This window comes from Pantherophis guttatus, chromosome 6, assembly GCF_059756535.1.
Source record: "Pantherophis guttatus breed Tessera chromosome 6, ASM5975653v1, whole genome shotgun sequence".
Lineage (NCBI taxonomy): Eukaryota > Metazoa > Chordata > Lepidosauria > Squamata > Colubridae > Pantherophis > Pantherophis guttatus.
In genome coordinates, this window is record NC_142068.1 from 45,384,544 (window position 1) to 45,410,557 (window position 26,014).

General features: G+C 38.0%; 1 protein-coding gene across 1 annotated transcript; it reads left to right on the forward strand.

Annotated features, from left to right (window-relative positions):
• Positions 1-110: 110 nt before the first annotated feature.
• Positions 111-26,013, forward strand: RRP12 (ribosomal RNA processing 12 homolog). The gene is made up of 34 exons (XM_034439886.3): positions 111-557; positions 2,495-2,721; positions 4,095-4,178; positions 4,666-4,742; positions 5,364-5,469; positions 5,832-5,948; positions 6,089-6,227; positions 6,828-6,955; positions 7,286-7,384; positions 7,468-7,559; positions 7,649-7,760; positions 7,964-8,064; positions 8,183-8,297; positions 8,878-9,020; positions 10,985-11,106; positions 11,704-11,768; positions 11,908-12,070; positions 12,281-12,435; positions 12,612-12,679; positions 13,136-13,229; positions 14,576-14,734; positions 14,859-14,939; positions 16,128-16,233; positions 17,844-17,951; positions 18,351-18,508; positions 18,843-18,934; positions 20,110-20,265; positions 20,466-20,638; positions 20,776-20,877; positions 21,710-21,759; positions 22,234-22,312; positions 22,820-22,887; positions 23,460-23,542; positions 23,768-26,013. The coding sequence occupies exons 1-34, from the start codon at positions 419-421 to the stop codon at positions 23,868-23,870; spliced, it is 3,864 nt and encodes a 1,287-aa protein (XP_034295777.2). The 5' UTR covers positions 111-418; the 3' UTR covers positions 23,871-26,013.
• Position 26,014: the final 1 nt, after the last annotated feature.

The following is a 26,014-nucleotide window of genomic DNA, read 5'->3' on the forward strand; positions in this document are numbered from 1 at the left end:
ACTTTGAAAAACATTGATTTACATCAGAGGTCTTCAAACGTGGCAGCTTTAAGACTTGTGGACTTCAACTCCCAGAATTCTCCAGCCAGCTATGCTGGCTGGAGAATTCTGGGAGTTGAAGTCCACAAGTCTTAAAGCTGCCAAATTTGAAGACCTCTGATTCACATGAACGTACAGGCCACGGTTAGAAAGGTGTGCAGGGCCAGAAGGAATAATAATCCAAGTCGGAAAAGAATAAAGTGGTCGGAGCTCATGGCTTTGCCTTCTGCTTTTTTAAGCAGCTTGCAAAATGGAAGAATCGGAAGTTGGTGTTCGGTACGGAAGTGGATAACCGGAATTACTTAAAATAGAGTGAAAGTAGACGCGGCACGTGGTTTGGGTCTTTTGCTTTGGCGAGCCGTGGCGAGAACCGAGCGATATGGGTCGTTCGGGCAAGTTGCGGTCCGGTACAGCCGGCAAACTTAAGCGTTGGCGCAAAGGGCACAGCAGCGATAGCAATCCGGAGGGACGACGTTACCGCCAGGCCGCCCGTGGTCGTTTACTCGCTCCCCGGTCAGGTATGTAAAGGAAAAAGCCGCCGCCGCAAAAGCTACGGAGGCGATGGCTTTAATTCAGTTGCGGTGCCCGATTCTTTTCAGTTTTAAATGCTGATCAGCGGTAACTGCAGCTCCTTGAGCGTTAATGAGGAATTACTATTCCACGCAGGAATGTTCTATGAATTTTGAGTAAAAATATATCAGTCATGTCTATTTGCGGATGAAACACCTACATCTTGAAGCTATAATAACTTCATCATAGAATCATAGCATTAGAAAGTACCTAATCTAGGAGATCATGTACACCAGTGGTCTGTTGACTCAAGGATCCGCTAAAAGTTACCAAGGTTGGACAAGTGTTTTGGACAAATGGCTGTACCATCTGTTTGAAGATCTCCCATGAAGGGGAATAAACCACTTTTTGAGGAAATCTGTTCCACTGTAGTTGAGAACTATTGCTGTTTAAGATTCCCCCCACCCCTTAAGATCTGCCCTGAATTTTCTTTTCAGTCTTATTTAGACTACAGGGCTCAGAACTGGACTCAGTATTCTAAGTCTGACCAAACCAAGGCAAAATAGATGGGATGGTACGGCTTTTGATCTGGACTTTCTATTCTTACAAATAGGTCCCCCCAAAGTGTGTGTCTCTTTAGCAGTTTTACTGCCATATCAAACCCTGTTCAGTATGGATCTGCTTGGGCTTGTAAATACCCAAATTCTTCCATAGATTCTTAAGCCCCCATCCTATACTTTTGCCCTTTATTTTTTCACCATTAAAGTGTGACTTTATATTTCTCCCTGTAAAAGTTTATCCTCTTTCAGTCCACTGCCCAACCTAGATCTTTTTGAATCTTGTCTTTATGTACAAATCTGATAAAAATGTATCCTCAAACCATTCATGTCATTAATAAAATCATGTAGTCATTTAGCCAGTTTTGAATCCATTTAATAGTTTTTTCATCTACCTCATATTTTAACCATTTTTTTTATGAGAGTATCATGAAAGGTTTTATCAACTGCTGAGATCAAGAGTGTGATCTATCAAAATCTTCAATAGATCACACATCCTTCTCAATGTCATTCCCCCAATCTATTCAGCTCTGTTAATAAAAGTGGAAAATTATTTTGTTGTATTTATTTTATTTCGCCTTTATTTTATTTATTTATTTATTTATTTATTGAATTTCTATACCGCCCTACTCCCGAAGGACTCAGGGCGGTGCACAGCCATGAAATAAAACACATAGATATACAAAATTTAAAATCGAATAAAATGAATTAAATAAATTTGGCTGAATTAATACCCAATTTAAAATACCCATATTTTAAAATCCATTAAAAATTTAGAATTTACACTTTAGAAGGGAGGAGATTTAGGCGAGGCCAGCTTGATGAAACAAAAGCGTCTTCAACTCGCGGCGGAAGGTGCGCAGATCCGGAATCCTCCGTATCTCTGGGGGGAGCTCATTCCAGATCGTCGGTGCCCCCACAGAGAAGGCTCTCCCCCTAGGGGCCGACAGCCGACATTGTTTGGCCGACGGCACCTGGAGGAGCCCCTCTCTGTGGGAGCGTACTGGTCGGTGGGAGGCTGTTGATGGTAGTAGGCGGTCCCGTAAGTAACCAGGTCCCAAGCCTTGAGTTATTTTTATAAATAACTCAAGGCAGTACACATCCCAGTACTCCTCCCTCCTCCTATTTTCCCCACAACTCTGTGATGTGAGTTGGGCTGAGAGAGTGACTGGCCGAAAGTGCTGGTTCTTGTTAATTGCTGCATTCCTATTCAAATGCTTACAAATATACTATTTAATCTTATGTTAGGGTATGGTTTTGAAAAGCCATGTGTAAATTTCTATTTTGTATCCCTTTAGGCAGCTTGGCTTATTATTTATGAATTTCTTTGCATAGATTATCTGATAGTGATGCTTCAAGAGTTAGCTCAGTGTTTGCCTTTCTCACAGAAAACAGTAACCTGACTGTGGATGCCCTGAAACTACATAATGAACTGCAGTCATCAGGACCTGTGCCTAGAGAGAATGCAAAGGCTTTTATGGTGGAAGATAACAGTGAATCTGCTAAGACTCACAAATCATCTGCAACTTTCTTGAGTGGCTTGACTGACTGTACTAATCTCACCTTCAGCGCAGTGCAGCGTCTTTGGGAATCCAATTCTGCTGCCCATAAGGAGGTATGTGGCTGCCAATTCTTATGAAAACCAACAAATGTTGTGATTAACAAGATTTTCATTATTTTTTCCGCAAAAGGCTAACTTGATTACATCTCTGCAAAGAGCATAGAATGTATAATAGGGGTGTAAAATACTAGCAAAGAGCAAGAGGAGTTCTTAATGTTTGATAAAAGCTTAGATTCTCAATACCTCAACAGCCTAATTTTGTGCAGAGTAGACATTCTGACTATGTAAATATTCTGAACAAAATATATAGAGTATGAGTTTCAAAATTCAAATACTTGATTAGATAATAAAAATTATAGGGAGGATCACAATCCATATATCTATATAGATTATGCCGGTGACTTCAGCTCTCCAGCCACTTCCCTGAAATGCAAACCTATTATCATGTTTGCTGAAGAGTTAATGTGCTGGTCAGCTTGGAAGTTGGAGAAACATACCATTATTTATGTTGCAGAGCATATCAGGCAGCTATATATATATGTATGTATGTATGTATGTATATGGTGGTTTGAAGCACATCAGCCTCTGTTTCCTGACAAATATTAAAACCTTCAGACCAGTTGCCCTAACATCTGTAGTTATGAAGACCTTTGAAAGACTAGTGCTCGGCCACCTGAGAACAGTCACGGATCTGCTGTTAGACCCCTTGCAATTTGCCTACCGAGCAAATAGATTGACAGATGATGCTGTTAATATGACTCTGCACTACATCCTACAACATCTTGAATCTCCAAAGACCTATGCAAGGGTCCTCTTTGTAGACTTCAGCTCAGCATTCAATACCATCATTTCAGATATTCTTCTAACTAAACTAAATCAGCTAGTTGTACCTGACCACACTTGTAAATGGATCATAAGCTGTGGGGACCAGTTGTACATGTGTTTAAATATTTTCGGGGAGGGCCTATTTTCAGGGTGGGAGTATTTTAGCGCATGCATTCAAAAGCCTGATTGGGCTTATTATCCGGGGAGGTCTTATTTTTTGGGAAACAGGGTAAGTAATGCAATGATATGAGAAATCTGTAGTGGTGCACTGAAATCTGAGAAATTGAGTTCAAGAATATTCTTGGAAGAGCATACTTTTTTGAATACAAATTACAGAAATAAATGTTTATTAAGTAATAGCTGGACATTTTCCACTATTCTTCTATTACCATGGAAGAAAGGAATAGAAGATACCCAAGGCTTGGATTTTCTTTGGTGTCTCATCTTTGATACACTGAGTAATAAATGCTGCTTTGTTCACAGCAGTTGGAAGAGCTTAGTGAAAGGATCAGCAGGTTTTGTGTATAAACTGAGAAGTATTTTACAAGAAGTTTTAATTGGGTGAATAGAGTTTTTGACTCTTTAATTTGGATTTCTTATAGATATGTGCAGTATTGGCTGCAGTCACAGAGGTAATCCGAACACAGGGTGGTACCGAAAGTGAGACAGAGTATTTTGGTGTATTGGTAAGTATCAAAGGAAATATATCCAAATGATAGCCTGGCAATTCCAGAACATTGAAATATAAAAATCAATATGTTTACTAAAAACAGAATAATGAGAATCTAAAAATATCTGAAAAGCCACATATTCCCTCTTTATGATACAAGTTTTCATTTTGCTCCCTTGTATATTCTGTAGTCAGTAGGACTACAGACTCCCTTGTATATTCTGTAGTTATTTTTTTTTTAAGTACCCTTCCTTCCACATTTTGAACTCAGAGATTTTCATTGGACACTATAAATGTCAAGTGATCTGATCACTGATCTGAAGCTGGAGAGCAAACATCTCCATGCTTTTGTCTGCTGGATGGGGCAAGGTGAGGCATGGAGAACCAGCAAGTATCAAAGAACAGTATATAGATAGGCTAATGTAGAGATCAGTTTCTTTCAGGATAAAGTCACATGCATCCACCTTTTCTCTGCTTTCCTGAGCTGTGTTATGTCTCCTTAGATGACTACTCTGGAAGCTGTGGAATCTCCTGAATCCTTGGCTGCTGTTGCTTATCTGTTAAGTTTAGTGTTGAAGCGGTGAGTTCTAGGAACACAACAAGCATTTTTGATGAATTTGCGGATGCACTTCAGTATAATTCAGAGAAGAAATTAAAAGGAATCAAGGAGGACAGTATAAAATTCTGTTCTGCAACTCTGTGCAGCAAAGTTGGTTTCTTGGACAAAGATCCTACTACAAATTAGATTCTAGATCTTGCAAAGAGTCAGTGATAGATAATCCTTTTTAAACTTACTTAAAGGAAATATCTTAGACATATATTCTTTTTTATGTAAAACATTTTGAAACTATTAGTCATTTCTTCTACTATGCTCCCTTATCACTGTAACTGTGTCCAGTTTGCTTCCTCCTTGAATTTATTCATGTAGATGGATGAGGGATGATTAAAAGTGCACTGTATGCTGTCTCTGTATGTGTCCTTGTTTTATATTAACAACGGGCATACTACTTATGCCTTACAAGAAGGTAGTCTGTGTCGTCATTGCTTGTGCATTTTATAAGTGGGATTGCAGATGTAAAAATGTGGAGTGTCAAAAGCGAGTTTAGTTGCCTAAGAATGAAATAACTGAATGTAAAAGGCAGTGGAATGCTTGTTACTTATTCCTCTTATTGATGCCTCTCATTTTCTGAATCTTCCCCAGGGTACCCAGCCCTGTGCTGATCAAAAAGTTTTCTGATACTTCCAAGGCTTTTATGGGAATTCTGGGCTCACAAGCTTGCGGAGACTCTACTTTGGCTCTACGATGGGTAAGTACATCAAAGAGGCCAACTGTGCATTATCTAAATATTAAGTATGGGATGCTCTTGTTAATAATAGAATGTTTCCTGGAATGTTCTATATATTTTAAGAGAGAACAAATCTGTTAGAAGCCCCTTTGCTCAGCATTTTGAATTGTACTGTAACAAGTATGTAAAGAAATGCTGGATTGAATTAAGCCTATTATTGGATTTAAAAGAACATGATTTTGCTTGATACCTGTTGTCGGGTACATTAAATTTAAAACTGAACTCCTGGCTTAAGTGTTTTACAGATATGTCAGGAAAGATGCTTCTTGATATCTAGTATTCATAGGACAATCCCTCATTTCTATCCTTTATCTCTTTATCAGATCCTCTCTTGCCTAGCTACATTGCTACGAAGACAAAACTTGATAACATGGAATTACCCTGTGACAATGCAAGTTTTCCATGGTCTTCTCAGCTTCACTGTCCATGTCAAGCCCAAGGTGAGTTCATATATTTTATATGGTTCATGGTTCACAATTTTAAAAGTCTGATTGTTAAATGTCCAGTATAATATGGCTTGAAGCTGGGCAAACATTCTAGCCTAACTTGCAGCCTCTCCTATTTTTCTTGTCTCCTTCAGGTCCGCAAGGCTGCTCAGCATGGTGTTTGCTCTATCCTCAGGGGTAGTGAGTTCCTATTTGGAGATGGAGCTCCTTTATATCACCCAGCTGCAATTTCTACTGCTAAGTTCTGCGTTCAAGAAATTGAGAAATCTGGAGGTATCTAAAGAAACTGTTCCATTTATCTTTGTTTGGCCCTAATTGTGATCCCTACATATTGTTCCTCTGAATTCCTCCTGAAACTATGTATTCTGGTTTCAAAAACAAAAATAAAAATAGCAACTCTTTAGCAGTAGAGCTGTGGCTATGATTCAGAAACTGGTTGAAAGGGCAAGAGGCAGGAGAATTGCAGGTATTCTGCAGTAGGACAACTCTGCAACCCATGCAGAACTCCTGGATAAGTGATTTGAAACTAGTCAATTCCTCTTTTTATGTTCTAAAGCAAATTTGCTGAAAGGCCAACTTGTTTTTCCTAGAAATATTTTCCCATTTTAATTTATATCTAATCATCCTTTTCCGAGGAAGGATCATTTTAATTCAAACTTTTCAAGTAAATATAACACTTGTTCCTAAAAAAATTCTTACGTGATTTTGTTTAATACAGGATTTTAATATTATATATTTATTCCACAATTTTGCACAATCTCAAGATGTTTGTAAAATTAGCTTGAAGAATGGAATGCAAACTTTGCAAGGAGCAATAGAAAACATGTTGTGTGTTGCAAGAATAGTAGGACTAATATTTGCTTGGCTCCTCAGGTGCTAAGGAGGCCACAACAACTTTGCATATGCTGACTCTGCTGCGTGATTTATTGCCCTGTTTTCCTGCTCCAGCTGTCAAATCTTGCTGTGAAACCTTGCTTCGAGTTATGACCCTCAGCCATGTAGTAAGTATTTGTCCTCTTTTTAGGTGGACTTTGTGCTGCCTTGTCTTTTGAATGCAGTATAGTCAAAAGACTCACAACTGCGTAAGCCAGTTGGAGGACCAGAGAGCTTCAGTGGTAGTGAACAACAAAGATGGACTATCTCTATCTACTCCCCTTAATACTTTGGCTTAGCCTAGTTGCAAACCCAAATGCCTCTCTTGTCGGAAATGGATGGGTTGCATTATACTTGATTTTCTAGTTACAGGGATGGGAAAAGAGAAAAAGCAAGAGCAATGATTTTTCTATTAAGTTTAATTGTTACTTATTTTTCTTCTCTCCGTCACTACCCAGATAGTGACAGCATGTGCTATGAAAGCTTTTCATGGCCTCTTTGCTGCCCAGTCATCTCCAATGTGTCTGTCAGCTGAACTTAATGCCCAGATTATCATGGTAAGTAGTGCAGTGATTGAGTGAAGGATGCACAGCCAGCCTTGGATGTTCGAGTAACACTTTCTGTTGTTCTGCACCACCAGGCTCTTTATGACTATGTACCCAATGAGAATGACTTGCAGCCCCTGTTGGCCTGGCTGGCTGTCATGGAACGTGCACATGTTAACCTAGCAAAGTAAGGATGAGATAATAATGGGGCAGATTTATGTGGAGATTGGGAAATGCTGTTCAGATAGTCAGATATAGCCTTTCTTTTGATTTTAGGCTGCAGTGGGATCTGTGCTGGGCTCATCTTCCTCGTCTCTTCAGCGTAGCTATGAACTGTTTCCTGTCTCCTCACAGCCAGGTGGTGGATGCTGCTGCCCAGACCTTAATGGTATTACATTGCTGTTACTTCTAGATGTAGAGTGCTAAGCTGGCAGGAACTATATTTCAGTAACTTTGGTTAACGTAAGAATTGTGGGGCATTTCCATGTGCAGTTTTGTGATGAAGCATTTCCTGCATTGTCATTGTTGGCTTATGTGCTCTTGATCTTGAGAGAATGTGGGCTGATGCAAATGTGAATTTGTACGATTCAGGTTTTGCTCAATGAATGTGTGGCCCCTCATGTGACAGAACTAGGACTTGTTTCATCTGCAACTCCCTCTGGATCCGCTGCTCACATTTGCAAGATGTTCAGGTACAGGAAATAGCTTGGTTGGCTGCAGGAGTTTAAACCTCCTATTTATGGTTTATTACACAGAATGTTGAGATTCTTTTTTTTTTTTTTTTGATTTGCCAATGGATGTTTTTTTCAGAGCAGTGGAAGAAGGTCTGACATACCAGTACCACGCAGCTTGGGCCTCGGTGCTGCAAGTGCTGAGGGTTTTCTTTGAAGCATGTGGGCAGCAGTGTCATCCTATAATGCAAAAGGTAAAGGAATGCTGTAGGTCATTAACATTTATGGCACATGAAGCAAGCAAGACATTCCCAAGTATCCAGATTAAGAATCTGTAGAGAGTAAAGCCTTTGGGTTATTGGTTGTTGTTATCTGAATTTAAGAACCTAGATAAGGAGACAAAATTTGAGTTAGTATAGGAAGGCTAGTGATTTGAGCCAGTACAGGGAGAGATTTTTTAGAATGATTTTTCCCCCTGGATATGAAGGCGCTGCAGTTGGAATTTCTGCAGGCACACAGCTGAAAGAAGTGAGTGCCTCCAGAGCCAGGCACAATTCATGTTTTTCAGGGGAGAAGACTCCAACAAACAAGACAATTTATGAATAAACAGGCTTTGGACTTCTCTTGTTAATCTTTTGATCTTAATTTTGTTAAACATGTTCCAAATTGTGCTTCTTTTTTCAAAAGAAAAAAATGATTTATCTTTGGGAGTTGTACTGGTGAAATTCAGCTAAGAGACTCCAAAACCCATTAGTTGCCAGTTATGCTTAGAGGATATTAAAAATTGTGGTGCTCTTTCCTATGTGATCCTTTCTTATTTCCCTTTTGCTGCAGTGTCTACAGTCGCTAGCTGATCTGCGAAGCTCCTCACACTTTCCCCACGCTGTGTTGCTTGATCAGACTCTGGGAGCCGCAGTGGCCACTATGGGCCCTGAGGTGGTGCTGGAGGCTGTTCCCCTAGATATTGATGGCACAGAGTGAGTACAGTTTCCATCTTCGTATTTGCAAGGCCAGTGCATGTGATGTTTCTGTATTATCGTTCTGTCTTCTGAACTAATTTCAGAATTGCCCCTAGCTTTTAAATTATAGAGGAAGGAGCAATATGACTTGTAATTTCATTGATTTTGCAAAGATTCTGAAAGCCACTTGGTTCTTCAAAGCAATGCCCCCATTTACCCTTATTCACAGAGGGTTTTCTTTGCAGTTGCACAAGGCATTAAGACAGCATCTGCTGATTAGTTTAGGCATAAACCAGAACCTGCCAATTACTTAATCAAAAATCAAAATTAATGAATTCAGCAAAGAAAAAAAAATCCCTTTCGAATTATTTTAGCTATCATTCTTATCTGGTTTGTAAGTTTTGATTGTGCTTTTAGTTGCTTTTAAAGACTTAGCAGTGAAAAAGAGAAATATGCATTGAAATAAGTACATAAGTTGAAGGGACAAATACGAAATACAAATAAGTGTGTTTATTTGTAAATTATTAAATAATTTAATAAATAATTTACAAATAAATTTATTTGTAAAGGGTTTTTTTTGTATGGTTGTTTTGGTTTTCTTAACAACTGAGCTTTTCTTTCATTTGTATATTCTGTGAATACTAATTTTTATAAGGAATATCAAATGTTATCCTTTCTAGACTCAAATTTCTGATCCCTCTATAGTAGTTTAATATTATTGGCATGGATTGGCAGCAATTTTCAAGAATTTCAGGGAGGAGTTTTATCAAACATACACGGTAGGACTTTTACGTGCTAAATATGTCTTTTACACTGAGCTGTGGCTATAAACTGTAGCTTATTCCTTTATCAGTTTATTTTTATCAGTTACTTTGGTATCACTGGGCATCTAACTGGGACAAAAATGTGACTCTCAGGATAAGCATCTCTTATGCTTTATGTGGAATTTTTGAAATCCTACCATCAACTAAAGCCAAGATAGGTGGAATGGACCTGTTAGCACGCAACCCTTGACACTTGCCATGTTTCATGCTCCACAACTTAATTTTTGTATTATTAATTTAAGCTTAATAGAGCAGGGTGTCAATCACTAGAGGTATTTGAGGGGTCATTGGATTGAGAAGGAGTCGTCTTGTGGTTTGAGTATATGACAGTCTGGATTTGAAAGAGCTCCCTACTGACCCATGCCTGTTTGGATATCAGCAGCTGAAATTTGCATTGGCAGAGGGAGAAGAATAACAAGTTCTTGGCAAGTGTTAACTTCAGTTGCCAAAATTCAAGCAGCCACAGAGGTCAAAATCCCTCTCTCCCCTCCTTTGAGGAGTTCTCTGCAGAGGTGGGAAGAGAAGAATTCGAAGCTATGCATGTGCTTGGATTTTGTATTTATTTATTTATAAAATTCATAGGTCCCCCCATCTTACCTCAAGGTAACTCTGGGCAGCTTACAATCATAAATCTGAAATCTCAGATCCACTTTGGATATCTGAAACTCAAGCATGCATGGAGCCCAAAATGCATCTCTCCCTATCTCCTTGTCCTTTCCTTGCTCTGCCTCCCTGCCCGAGAGGGTATATGTGGGGAGGATCTCAGGTCCACACTGAGCTGAGATTTCGTCCTGGCAGATAATCCTTTCACTTCATTGGCTTAACAAGCCAGGAGATTGCTTAATGACCACAACCAGGAGTGCCAAGATTGCAGTCATTGAATGAAGTGATCATGTGGGCATTTTGCTTAACAGCCTCTTCGTCAATGACGACTATTCTCCTCCCAATTTTGGTCATAAATTGAGGATTATCTGTATGTTCAAGAGAAACTAGGAAACCGTCTGACAAGCACGCTAAATTGTCCCTTTGGATTCTAGCCACAAAAATGTCACTAGAAACAGAAAGCCTTGAGGAAAGCATATTGGCACCCAAATCAAATATATTCACTGGTGGTATTTCTCATCTCCTCTTAATTGTGTACCATTATATTATCTACAGGGAGACACTGGATTTTCCTCACAGTTGGCTCCTTCCTGTGCTCCGAGACCACATCCAAAGTGCACCACTTGCCTTTTTCTCCAGTCATTTCCTGCCACTTGCTGCTTCTTTAAAAAACAGAGGTAATTAGACATCCAAGTAGGACAAGCCATATTTCTTCCAAGTTTTGGACATCAAAAATCATATGACAAAATAAACCTGAAGAATCCATCATCTTTACACTGGAGGTTTCCAAAAATAAAACTTAGCTTCATAAAGGTGATTTTTTTTTCTAGGAGATTACAATTTGGACTACTTGGTATATATAATTTTATAAAAATTGAGATTTAAAATAGGTTAATTGCATTTTTTCTCTTCTCTACATTATGAAAGGTTTTGGAAGGTATTCCATAAACAATTTATTGATTACCGACCAAATGTAAAGAAATACATGTTAAATATCTTGTGATAATTTCCTGATCCTCTGTGATATTGCAGTGGTATATATATTTCTGATACTTTGCAGACCCAACGGTGTCAAGTTATTTTTCCATACTAACTGTCATGCAAGGATGGAGGTGTGTTGCGGAATTAGCGTCCAGCAATACAGCTATTATAGTCATGAACAATGAAGCAACTGGGAGATACAGTTCAGTAGCATCTGGAGAGCCATCTGTTCCTCATTCCTATCCCTGTGCCTATTAAAACACAATTACAAATAGATCTCTCTCTTTTTGCAGCCACAGAGCTTGCCCAGGCAGGTCAGGAGTTAGAAGCTAAGATCTACAATACACTCCAGTGGCAAGTGAGGACTTTTGTTTTTGGGTTGGTTGGTTTTTTGGGGGGTGGGGGGTTGGATAGCTGGTATAAAGCATATTATGATTTTGACATAGGAAATATCAGTGAAGGTAAAAGATGTTGACCTTGCCTTTTTTGTCTTTCAGATCTGGACCTTGCTGCCTAGTTTCTGCAACCATGCTACAGATGTGGTACTCTCATTCAAAGGACTGGCTCGCACTCTAGGCACGGCCATTAATGACTGTTCTGAACTGCGGCAGATAGTGTGCCAAGCATTGCGCAGGCTAATTAATAAGGGCTGCCAAACAGGTAAATATAACTTGTTAATTGCCATATTGGCAACATCTTCACCTCATTTCCGTTTTGTTCCTAGACTTAGGAAATAAAGGATTATGATGTAATCTTCCCGAAGTTTGTCTGGGGTGGAAAGGCCTGGCAAGAGTCCTTGTTAAACTGGCTGAAAATCCTTGCACTCACAATAATACTTTCTTTGTTCCATTTCTCTGCTTCCATTTGCAGAGGCTGAGCGTGCTGAGGTTGGACGCTTTGCAAAGAACTTTCTGCCCATCATGTTCAATGTATACAGCCAAGAGGGTGATGATAGTGAGAGCTCAGTGCACCGGCGCTCTTTGCTGGACACCGTCCGGTCTTACTTGACAGTTACTGAAGCAAGGGTGAGCAGCAATCATTGGGGAAAAAATATCGGTCTCCAAATTCACCATTTGCTAGAATACTAAAACAGGAAGACACCTGAAACTAAATTGATTTTGGAATTTATGGTGGTATGTGCTGCTGGTATTGGAAAAAGATCCCTCTATATAGATTTTTTTTCTTTTATCTTTCACTGCAGCTGGTGAATTCCTTCCTGGAGAAAGCTTGTGAGAAACTGACCAGTTCTGATAGTTCAGAATTCACTAGGTAAAGTTTATTTATTTATTAGATTTGTGTGCCTCCCATCCTGTCTAGGTGTAAAATTACCAGAGAGATAGGCTTTATCTTGTGGTGTATTCATCTGTGCTTCAAGTGGATTTGCTCAGCATCTACCTTATATTTGCTCCAGAAGATAGGACATAAATCAGAGTTACTTATATTGATCTGTGAAACATTTCCAAAATCTTTTATTTTTGATGCTGTTGTCTTCCGTAAAAATTTGGGGGATTTTGTCCCATTCCATTGGATAAGATGAGAAGGAAACGAGGGATAAAATAAATTTCAGGGTGAGCTACATAGTCTTTTCATTGCTAATTCTAGTCTAGACCTGGTAGCTTTATGCCATTATAAGAAGAAGAGTTAGTCTTCTTCTATTCTGAAAGAGTTCAAATTCATAAAGATTATTAGGATTGTGTTCTTTTAACTCTGTCTTCCTTGCTGCAGGCTTTCCATTTTGGATTTAGTGGTGGCTATGGCTCCCTATGCTGATGAATCATCTCTGCATGCTCTGTATGGCAGCATCCACTCCTCCCTGCAAGTGAGTTGCTGTTCAGCTGTTGGGTTCTATGTTGTGACACTTCACACTGTGACCCTGCTGCTTTTGATCAATGAGGCTATCAAATTTAAGGAAGAGCTCTAGATAACACATTCATTTTTTTGAAGAAGCTTGCAATTAAAACTTTGTTCGGCAAGTACAAACAGAGTGGTGTGAATTTACCCACGTTAATAGTCACAATCCTATTATTTAGAGTTTTGTTGATCTAATGAAATAATTCTTAAATAAGCTCCACTGCTGCCCTTTTCAATTAAAAAACCAAGGGGCATGACTACATGTAATCCTTATTTCATGGGACTAGTGAAAATATGTTTCATTAACTGAGGGAGCCATTTATTTTTAATTTTTTGTACTGATAGGAAAGACATTATTTGAATTCTGTTGATTTTGTGGGAAAGATCCATATGTGTTTACATTTTTATTTAAACATCCTCTCAGTCACTTGAAATTGCTCATTTATAAGCTTTTTCCACATAGTTTAGGCCAGGCCAAGACAGTATAGCAATGGCCACTTATTTGATTATAGGTATTTCTTGAATTTATTTGTCTTGTATGCTGCTAAATCTTTCAAGACTCCAGAGACCTTATAAGAAGGTCTTGATATTGAACAATTTATATATCCAAAATAATTGCTTGAGAACACCTCACTCACCCCAAACTATAAAATACAAGCTAAATAAATTAAAAGCATTAAAATGCCTCAAATTCAAAGGTCCACCAAGATAAAGATTACATTATTTTTGGCAATTGGGCACCCCCTGGGCAACAGTGTTATCACCAGTAAATCCTTTCAATCCAAAAGCCCTCTACAATTAGCTCTGTAAGTGCTTCTGACAAGAAAACTGACAGACCAGTTTTCAGAAGACCATTGCCAAAGAAGCCCCTGTCCCTTCTACAAGGAGGATAGGGGTAAGATAATTGAACAGTTACATTTTGGGGTCTTAACCCCTCTTACCTCATGAAAATGAGGCACCACTTGCAGTTTCTCTCAGGGCTTGTCTTGGGTGGAGACTTTGCACTAAGTCATGTAGGCCTTTATAAGCCAAAAGTAGCAGTTTGCACCCAGAAACCTAGTTGCTACTCTGCAGCCTTACAAAATAGGTATAATATTCTCAAAGTAACAAGCACCAGCCAATAAGCAGATCACTGATTATGAACCAACTGCATTTTCCAGATGGTCTTTAGAAGTGGTGCCCAAAATACCACTAGGGTGGGGGGGTCATCAGGATATGGTGTCTCCCTTTCAAGGTTATGAGGGTTGATTCCCTGTGCTTTTTATATATGCACATTATATATTTTGAATAATCTATTTGATCTGATTATCCTAGAACAAAGATCATAGAATACAGAAAAAGATTTATCGGGTGCTAGAGGAAGTGTGCGCCTCTGACCAACCTGCATGTCATAATTTTGTGCAAAGTCATTTGGAGGAACTGAAGAGTGCTCTGTTGGACTCCCTAACCAGTGCAACTTCACCTGCCAAGAGAGTAAGGAAAAATATTTTTACCAACCAAAGTAGATAAGATGCAAACTGTGATGGGTATCAAAAGAGTGATGGCTGGGAATGCTGTGTATATTTCCATATCACTTTTTTTTTTGTTTTGTTCTTAGCCCCGGCTGAAGTGCCTCTTCCATGTTATCAAACAGCTGACAGTGGAACATGAAGATTTTGTCACAGCTCTGGTGCCAGAGGTGAGAGAACACAGGAAAAGAGAGGCTAGCACAGCCCTGAAGAAACTGGAAATTTGAGTGTAGAACTATGTTGTCAGAAGATGGAGAAAAATTAAGTGCATGGAATGAAGTATTCATTATTTTATTCATTTATAAAATGTCAAATCAGCTTTTCATTATAAAACCATCCCTGATCTTTGGCCATGATATTTAAATAAGTTTAAAACAACCTCAAATTTGAAATGCAACAAGTTCACAGTAAAAGATCTCTGAAAATATTGTAAAACTATAAAACTATTTAAACTATTTAAACCAAATAGAATAGACTACTTGGCCAAGTGTAATTAGACAAATAAGGAATTTGTCTCCAGTGCAAAAGGGGTAGTAAAGAAGATGGAAAGGATAATAAAAATATAGCTGTACAACATGAGTAATATGCTTAGACATAAGACATAAAACATCAGTAACAAATCAAAAAGTGTAATATAAACTTGGATGAAAGCTTGTAAAGCTCTTAGCAAACTTGTAAAAGAAGGAAAAGAGACCATATCACTTTTGCTTCTACATTGTTTTCTCTTTTTTGCAAACTTTAGGTCTTTCCCTAAGCAGGGTTGTATTTCTGTTCAGCACTCTTGTAATGGAGTTAGCATCAGAGTATCCTGGAATGTGTTACTACTACCATTTGCAGGGGTTATGCAAATTAAAAATAGCAACTTTCTCCTTTACAGTTGGAAGAGTAACTTCATTCAGTGTTCAGTCTGCTTATTTTGCAATAAACGTTGCTAAGGAGTTAATGGATCTGTGTTTAAGTTTAAATAACACTTCAGCAATAATTTAAAATATTTTCTTATTAATTAGTCAATATTAGAAAGGAATTATACATTCCTCAAAGTTAAGGAAATTGCTTACTCTACTGAAAAAACTTTATAGCCATCTAGTTCAGTCTTTCTTGAAAAATAATTACTGCGGTAGGAAATTTCTAAATTAGCTTAGTTTTGTTACTATTATTGTAACTGTAAGCTTTAGAATAATAGTTGGAATTCTAGTCTCTTAGTTTTTCTCCCCTCTCTTTTTAATATATAATTAAATTATCTGAATTTAACTATATATAATTAGTTATCTGAATTATAATTAATGCAGATAATTAAAATTAGGGTGGAAGCAACAGGTAAGTGATCAGACTGTTGACCATATCTTTGCTCTCTCCAGGTGATCCTCTGCACCAAAGAAGTTTCTGTGGGTGCCCGCAAAAATGCTTACAATCTGCTGGTAGAAATTGGTCACACTTTTATGCGCTTTGGTCTCACTCCAAATGGTGAGTCCCAGTTTCTTTATGTGGGGCTTTGCATGAAAAGGTTGGTTCTCTTTGTCTTTCGTTGCCAAGCTTGGTGTCAGGGTTCCAAGTAACACCCACAACGAGTCATCTTTCGTTGGGGATCTTATTTGGAACCCTGACACTTTGTCTTCTCTGTCTCCTTTCTCATTTAGACAACATTGCATCCCTTTTCATCTTGAGTACTTCATTTTTTCCATGATTAGCACTGAACTTCTTCCTATTGCTAGCCTGTACAGGTAGTCCCCGACTTCCAACCATTTGTTTAGTGACCTTCAAAGTTACAACAGCACTGAAAAAGGTGACTTTTGACTGTTTTTCACACTTATGACAGTTGCAGCATCCCCAGAGTCATGTGATCAAAATCCGATGCTTGGCAACTGGCATGTATTTAGGATGGTTGCAGTGTCCCAGGATCATGTGATCACCTTTTGTGACCTTCTGACAAGCAAAGTCAATGGGGATGCCAGATTCACTTAACAACCGTGTTACTAGCTTAACAATTGCAGTGATTCATTTAAAAACTGGCAAGAAAGGTCATAAAATGGGGTAACTGTCTTGCTTAACAGCGGAAATTTTGGGCTCAATTGTGGTTGTAAGTCAAGGACTACCTATATAGTAAAATATTCCTCATTAAACCATAATGCAGCGTTTCTTTTAATCGTGTGTGTGAATCATGCTAATTATAATTCCTTCAACAACCCCTGCTTAAAATAAGTCTGGTCCAGTATAATCTTTGAATACATTTAATGTTCCTATTTAAGCATCGGATTGCAGAATTCTAAAATGTTGATTAATTTTTGCAAATGAATAAATCCAGGTGTCTCTGGTTATCGTGCACAATGTTGTTTAGCTATCATAGCCCCATACTTGCATGTATAGAAAATTGAAAGCCAAAATAGGGATGTGCCAGATGGAAAGGTCCACCAATAGCAAGTCCTTTTTTTCTCTTGGAGTGAATCAGTCTAAGAATTTCCTACTTGCTTGAAAAAAGAAAAGAAAAAAGAAACTGAGTTATGGAACAAACCAATCTCTGTAGAGGCCTGAATTCCAACCTAAGAAGTATTTCGTCCCTTCTCCGCAACTCCAGTCTCCATTGGCACTATCTCTTCATTTCTTAGATTTTCCTCACTTCCTAAAGGGCATCAAATTCTGTGTCTGAGATTATATAACCATGACTAAAAGTCTGCACTCATCAACTCAGCTTCAGATATTCAATGTTTCCCATCATTTTCCCTTTGTTGCCTGTCTGTTGTTAATACCTGTGTTCTCATCTTAGAATGCTGTCTTTCATTAGGTCAGATCATGATCCATTCACCTTAATGGCGCCTCAGGGTTTCATTTTGTATTATTAAAATATGACAAAGTTCAATTGAGCTATGACCGTTATCATTTAGAGGTGGGTGAAAGCTGATATCCCAAGATAACTTGCTTTGAGGTTTTAACATTGTCTCCACAGTTTTTTTTTCTTGTACAAATTTCTGTTCAATTATTGGTGTTCTTGTGAGGCTTTCCATTAGTCTTGTTATAAGTTGTGTTCTTGAGTATCTGATATATAATTACAATACAAATTCTTGCATGTGTCCTTTCAGAGGGAATGCAGCGTTATCTCCTCCTGATCTATGCTGGCTTAACTGGTTCTGTCACTATGATCAGCTGCACTGTGCTTGCTCTTACCCGTCTACTCTATGAGTTCAAAGGTGAGAAAATAGAGGCTGTCAATTGGATTAAGTAAGAGTTTATACCAGCAACAGTTCAAAGCAGAATCTCTTCCTTATACTGGCAATTGCTTTAAGATTAAAAAAAAAAACTAACTAAATTTTTGGGGCTGCTTTTAAACTGAGCTGGGTTGAACATTTGTATAGATATATCTAAGATGGTGTTTCTGATATACTGACTGTCTTGAATAATGAACTGTAAATCTGAAGTTTCCCAACACAGTAGCTGTTGTTGGCACTATAAGTCATAGTAGGTTACTACTTAGCTGCAGAATTACTTGTGTCTGGTAGCAACTGGAAGGATTCTTTTGTTTTCCTAAGACCTGAAGAGAATCTGATGAATTGAAGTTTATACTTCTACTATAATCCATTTTATTGCAGAACATATTGGGTCAGATGCTCTGGAGCAGCTGATGAAACATGTTTGCCTCATGGTAGGCTCGCGGACTCGGGATGTTGTCAAATCAGCTCTGGGATTCCTTAAGGTGACAGTGCTACTCTTGGACACAGCATTGCTGGGTCGGCACTTGGAGACTATGGTGAGAATGGGGAAGCACACTGAGGGATCAGTATCTTAGGAATGAAGTTGGCCCTAGTTTACATAATTAAAAAAGAAGAATATGGAAATGCATTTGAATCCTTAGAACCTGTCCTGCCATAAGGCACTCTTCAGTTCCTTGTTGTCTGTTGAAGTCCATTAATTCATCTTTTGTCCAGCTCTTTGTGGTATTCTTTCCCTCCTATTGCAATTGGGAAGTAGCAAGATACCAGTCCAAGGTATCAATGTATGTCAGGGCAGATTGATAGGAATGGCTTATGGGGAGGTGACGTGTACAGAGTGGCCAAATTTTAAAAGTTTGTGTTTTTCTACAGTTAGAAGCCATTGGAGGATTGACAGAAGACATGAGGCGCCACTTCCGTATGAAGCTGCGAAATCTCCTTTCCAAATTGATCCGGAAATTTGGGTTAGTGCTGAATTTAAAGAGGAAGGGGCTAATATTGTGGTGATCAGAGAGATAAAAAAAATCCATCTCATAACATTCTAGAAATATAGCTCACCCAGAGCCTTGCTATCTTGATTGGCTGGACTTGAGGCAGCCCATTTTAGATACAGGAGTATGTGTATGTGTATAAATAAACGCATATATACACAAATGAAAGTTTGCAATGGAAAATGAGGCACCGAGGTTTGCAGGTATTTCAGGGGGATCTGCTCATTTTTGTCTAGCTTCTTCCCCTGAAAGTACTTTTTAGTCTAATCCCAGATAAGATAATAATTCTCTGTGGTCCTTTCCATTCTCATCACTCCATGCAGAGAGAGAGGAAATAACACTTATAGATGACCAGGCTGAGCCTGAAATCTCCTGATTTCTCCAGCGCTTAACACACTTAGGAATTAATCTGGAACCTGAAATATTACTGAAGAGTTGCTGCTAGGCATTATCAAAGTCTCACCTTTTTTCTAGCAAAGATCAGATAGATTTTTAAAAGCTCAGGTGTTTTAACACAAACAGTAGGATCAGTCAGTATAATGAGATTTGTAATTCGTCAAGTACGGTATGTCCTTTGAAGCTGGATTTTCCTTTATAAATTCTAGATTTGCAGATTATATCATTTATAAAATATGGATGAACCTTTATGAATAAATTCTTTGGTAAACGTTTCCTAAATACAATTTATAATTCAAGAGAAAAGATAAAATACTGTAAAATTAGATTATCCACATTCTTAGAATTTATGCCAAATGTGTTTACAAAGATCCAGTGCATGCAATTAATTTATTGCTTGTTTTATAATTCAATTATGATATTCAGACAAATAGTACCACAAGTATTCTTTCAGCTCAGTCACTTCATCTCCCTTCATGTTCAGAGAGTTAAGGGAAAGAGTAGCAACCATGTTTATGGAAGCCTGCTTTTAATTGGTATTTTTAACCTGTTTTTGTAGAAATCAATTTGCTTTCAGTCTCTTTTTGACCACTATTTGCACACTTGAAAGATTATTGAATTTGGCTGACAATTTAACAGCTCTTATATGAAACTATCCGAGTTTGGATATTTGACTAAATTCCATGACTGAGGGTGAAGTTTATGAAATAAATTGATTTCCATGATTTTAGATTATTATTTTCCCACCCTAGGTTCGAGCCCTTGCAGGCTCTGCTTCCTGAATCATATCGCAAAGTACTGCTTAATATCCGTAAGGCAGAATCAAGGAACCGCAAGCGACAAGCTGTGAAAAGGGCTGCAGCCACTTCTGCAGAAGAAGGAACATTAGCACCACCTAAGGGCGACAGGTATGAATGAGGTGCATGCTCAGAATCTTGAGCATGAGATACTAGAAGGGAGATTAAGAATATTTCTTAATATTTAATAGAATATTAAGATAATAATAATAATATTCTTAATAAGGCTGATTCCAAGTGCTTTGGAACCTGAAATGATCTGTAGACTCTCCATTAATGAGCCTGTATTATTTCTATGCCCTTGATTGTAGCATTGAGGATATTTTGGCAGACTCAGATTCTGATCTAGAAGATGAGACAGACAAACAAAAAGGAAGAGCGACCAGGAAAGTGTTAAGGCAACAAAACCAAGCTTGGCTTAAGGAAGGAGAAAGTGATGAACCTCTCAACTTCTTGGATCCAAATGTGGCACACAGGGTTTTAGGTAAGATGAATTTTTAAGATGGTCCATTCTAAGTTCATAGTATTTACTACTTCAGTTTGATGGGGAAGATGAGAGATCAGTATCTCCAGAATCAGACATATTTTTTCATAAGTTTCTTGTGCTGTTCTATCATGTAGCTACCAGGCCAGGCACTGCCCAAACTGGAAAAGTTAAACATGATTTCAACTTATCAGCTGATGGTCGCTTAATCATATGCGAAGAGGAAGAAGAACCTGCAGGTACAAATATTCAGCAGTTGATTAAATTTACATCAAATAACTATCCAGTGATCATTCCACAATTCTAGTTTCCATTATCAGTTGATTACAGAAATAACCAAAGCTATTTAAACAGAATGAGCTATACAAGGAAGCATTTTAGATTTATATTTTTTATTTTTTTTAAAAAAAATAATTTTTATTGAGTATGTATCTAGAATATCCTTAATGTAATATCTTGGAGCTTAAGGGATATAGAACCCCATAGCTTCTCAGTATAGAATTGAGATTATTTTTAATGCAGGCATTAAAAAAATACTGGACAGTGTGCAGAGAAAAGCAACAAAGATGATAAAGGGTCTGGAGTATGACTAAATTGTATGACGAATGGTTGAGGGAGCCAAATACAGTATGTCTAGCCTATCGAAGAGAAAGATTAGGGGACACAAGATAGCTGTCTTCCAGTACTTGAGGGGCTGTCACAAAGAAAAGAGGATTCAGTTATTTTCTAGGAGCAGGACAAGAAGTAATTTGTGGAAGATTGTTAAAAGAGAGATCCAACTTAGAAATAAGGAATTTTTTTCTGACAGTGAAAGCAGTTAATGAGTGTTCCTGGGGGTTGTGGGTGCTCCATCACTGGACGTTTTCAAAAATAGATCAGACAGTCATTTGACTAAGATGATATAAAGCTCCTGCCTTGAGCAGGAGGTTTGACTAGAAGACATCCAAGGTTGCTTCCAGCCATTCTTCTACTCTTTTTTCTATCCATAAGTTTTATGAGAAGGATTTGGCTTAAAAAACTATGGTACATATTTTGTGCTGTCTCTGATCTCTGTTATGCTGTCTACCACAGGGCTGAATGAGGACTCAGCAGATTTAATGCAGGAAGTTGGAATCAAGAATGTAAGTGAAGAAGGGGAGGAACAAGAATTATTGGCATTCTCTTTAAATATTAAGAAGCGTTTATACCAATACTATGTACTTTGTTTAAGAGTTGAGGTTGAGTGGCATGTTGGAGACCATCTGAACCAACTCAAAGTACTAAATTTGATTTTATTAAAATTAAATGACATTGAAATGATCATTGCAGTCACATATTTTTTTCCCCTTATGTTACATTCCTGGTAATTTTGGCAACATCTTTGGTAGATGTCAGGACTGAATGCAACTGTGGGTTCGCAAGTTGTGTGTGTCTACTTTGCCCCTTAGGGTTGTAATGGCTGGATCTCAGACATTTGGAGACAATTACATTTGACTTATCATGATAGATTACCTGTTGCCATTAAATAATGCAGGAAAGAAGAAGGCACAGAAATCTATAAAGAAGATGGTGGATCTTACCAAGTGCTGCTTTGATGCATGACCTCTCTCTTGCAGAAGAAGGCTCGGAAACGTCGATTTCGGGAAGAGGCAGATGATGAAGGGCTTCCTGCTGATACACAGCCACAATACAAAGGTTAGGATGTTCCTTGGGGGCTGTTATGGAGTGAGCCACCACTGCATGGATTCTAGTGTACTTTGACATGGGGGACGGGTAAAATAGTTACCTAGAAATAAGGCCTTGACTAAAATCAGTTGTGTGTACATATCTATATGATAATCAGTTGAAAGAACCTCAGTGTCACCTCCCTCTGCTTCCATTCTAATTTTGATGAATTGAGCCAAATCTTAAGTAAAAGGTACTGGTTATTTTTTCAGGATATTGATTTTTAATTGATTCTTAAGTGTATAGTTTTTATTTATTGTTCTAAGGTTTTATATCATATTTTAATTATATGACTGTGAGCCACCTACAGTCACCTCAGTGAGAAGGTGGCATAAAATTTTAATAAAAAATAAATAAATTCCAAGGAGTGAACAAGGTGGTTCTCCTTTTTCAAGCCTGAAATTCTTTGTAAGAGTCCTAATCTAACTTGTACTTGAGGGTTTAGTTATCCTGCTCCTGTTTGTTTATTCTTTATAGCGGGGGGCAAAGGAATTCATCGGCCTGTTAGCAAGAAGGCAGCACCTGGGGCAGAATACAAAGCAAAGGTAAGATCATAAGGTGATTGATTGGGGCCCAAATCTGACATAGGTATAGGAAATTGCTTGCTTTCCTATTGTAGAATCACGTGTTATAATCTTGTCAATTGAAGCATGGGTTTAGGATAACTTCACATTTTTTGTAACAGAAAAATCTATATCTTTATTTGGGGGCATATTCTTTAGGCATAATTTAAAACAGGCGTAGGGAATTCCACCTTAGGAATTGAGGTCTGAGATGCTCGTTTATGACTTTTCCTTCATACTCTTTCCCACCTACTCCTCTACGTTGTTGAAGCAACTTCCAAAGTTTCTTCTTCAACAATTCCTCAAAGCTCTCATATCTTTTTAGCAATCTAAAAAGATATTGGGGGGAGGGGGGAAAGGGGATGGTGGGGAAAAAATAGGCCCAAGCCAGATCAGATTTGGTATCAATAGTTCTGAATAACTGACATATCAATAACTGAAATATCAAGTCTTTTGGAAAGCTAGTGGAGGAATGGATTAGGGGATTTAGGGCTGTTACCATGTACTTTGCTAGATTGCCTATCACTGAGCATAAATCCTATTGTTTCTTATAGAAAGGCAAAGGTGACATCAAGAAAAAGGGTGGGCTAGATCCTTATGCATACATCCCACTGAACAGAGCAAAACTAAACAGGAGGTAAGAATGGTGAAGAAGCGTGAAAAAGGTTGCTAGAAACCCAGCAGCCAGTGATAACGTCCAAGTATAGAAAAATCCAAACTCAAAAAGTATTGTTCACTATAATCCATATATTTTATCTCCAAATATATAAATTCCTTTTTTATTCCGTTAAACATTTACCTGCTCAAATGTAGGCAATAGTGATTAGCCTCAGTACTGATTATCATCTATTCTCTCTGGTAGGAAAAAAGCCAAACTTCAAGGACAGTACACGAATCTGATGAAGGGGGCTCAGTGTGGTGCCCAAGCAGGCAAGAGACTCTTCAAAAAGCAGACCCATACCTGAAGGAGAAAAGACCACGCAGAAGTTATCTGGAAATCAGTCCCTTTAGGTCATTGAACTGTGGGTCTTGTTGCTGCTATTCCACAGTCAGAGTTATTTCTAATGAGTTTGCTCATTATTCCTGCATATTGGCAATACCTATTGTTTTCAGCGGAAAGAATAGTAAAAATGTATACATCCTCCCGTTTGTTATTTATGGATCCTTGTAATAGGGGTTTTCATGCCAGTTGTTACTCTAGTTTCTTCCACAGTTATGAGCAGTGTGAGCAAAACTAGAACTTGGGGTAAGAGATTGATTATTGCTTCCTAATGAACCCTTGAGCAATACATAATATAATAAATTCTGTTTCTTCAGTATAATATAGGCACTGGTCCTGTGAAATCTTTTTTTCTGTCTATTTCCTTTCTCTGTTTGAAGCAACTTGCTATTTTTATTTGGCAACTACTACAAATTCTCCAAGAATTTAGATTTATTTAGTAATAGGTAAGAACAGAGGTAAAGGTAATAAAAATAAAATAATTATTATTTCCAAGGACAATTTAGAGTTGTGATCTTAGCTTCTGAATAAAATGGTACTTTTATTGCTACTATCAGACTAGACTAATTAGAAAACACTGATCATAGCCCCAGATCTGAGAATAAGTACTGTCATGTGGAAAAGCTAACTTTTACAACCAAATGTGTGATTTAGGTTTTGCACACATTTTTTGACTTGCTGTATGCAAGAAAAACCCTGCCTCCCAAATATGAAAACAGTCATCAGTGGCAATAATTTTGTTCTATGTAAAATTCCATCATTGATTCTCCATTTTCATTTAAAGACATTTGAGGATGACTGAAGCTATTCACTGGCAGGTTTAAACTCTTCCAGCTATTTCACTGATCTAAGATGCCTTCTTGTAGACACGAGACCTAGAATAGAAATATGCTAGTAATGGACCACAGCATATCTTGGTTGCACTATTGCAAGAGACAAGAATCAAAGCTTAGAAATTCTCTCAACCAGAGACTAATGCTACATTGGATGTAGAACCTTATTTTTCCTGAGAAAAGCACACCTTGGATATAGGAGTATGCTGAACATTGTTTTGGATAGTATTGAAGATGCATGAGCTAATTTACCTCCTCCTAGTGGCTATGCTACACAACTGAGGTATCAAGGAGAGGAATTAAACCCTTTCACCCATAATTTTTTCCCCAAAATCTCTGGTTAGTCTCAGATACATATATGTCCACAGATAGCTGTTAGCCACAGAGAAAGGTATAGGCATCTGTGTTGAGCCTATATGTTTCTTCTGTGTTGAACTACAGAGAAATGATGGTTCTGGATCAAAACTATAATGGATAAAAGGGGCAGATATACAATAACCCTCTAGTTTGTGGGAACAATAAAGAGGTTAAAAGATACCTCCACATATAGGATTTCAGCTGTTGTTTGAGCGTGCTTAGAATTATTTGAACAGCTGCTTCTGATTCACTCTCTGCTTGCTATGGAAACCTTACCTTTGAGAGGATATTTTTCGTTGGAGTACATCCCTTTGGTTAAAAGGCTTAATATAAAACTGAATAACAGCTTGCATGGCAGCTGTGCACTTGTTATTTTCAGATTGAGTTAGTTGGCACTGATTTCATAGGGAGAAGGCCAATGAAAGGTGGAATAGCAAAGAAGTTGCCTGTTATCAGAAAAAGTAAAGTAACAAGGACATAATGACTGGAAATTATTTTTTCTGTTCCTCTAATTCCTTGATACTAAGATCTATATATACAGAAGAAATGTCTACTGAGATCACAAACATTGAAAAGATTTTTTAAGAGGTGGAACTAATTTAAAAAATGATAAAACTACAATATTTTAACATTCAGGAATTACAGATTTTTGGAGTGATACAGAATGAATAATGGATTGCTGATGAGTATCACTGCTGGTATTGATGCCACCATCCAAACAAGAATAGGAATGGAACTCTGCAGACCGTTCACATCTTCTAAAATTTACACTTGCCTCTTTAGACTTTGACTAAATAATTATTCCCATTTATGGAACAAAGAAACTTGGCAAAAGTTGATGAAACATTAAGGGCTGACTGAAATATAATGTGTCTTGCTGTTTTGAGAAGTTATAATAAAGTGTTCCGTTCATGAAAAT

What these genes read in the sequence shown, in the direction of transcription:
- RRP12 (XM_034439886.3), top strand. Translation starts at nt 419, where the DNA reads ATGGGTCGTTCGGGCAAGTTGCGGTCCGGTACAGCCGGCAAACTTAAG. An exon ending in CTGTCCATGTCAAGCCCAAG is followed by an intron (nt 5,949 to 6,088) that starts GTGAGTTCATAT and finishes TGTCTCCTTCAG; the next exon opens with GTCCGCAAGGCTGCTCAGCA. An exon ending in ACAATACACTCCAGTGGCAA is followed by an intron (nt 11,769 to 11,907) that starts GTGAGGACTTTT and finishes TTTGTCTTTCAG; the next exon opens with ATCTGGACCTTGCTGCCTAG.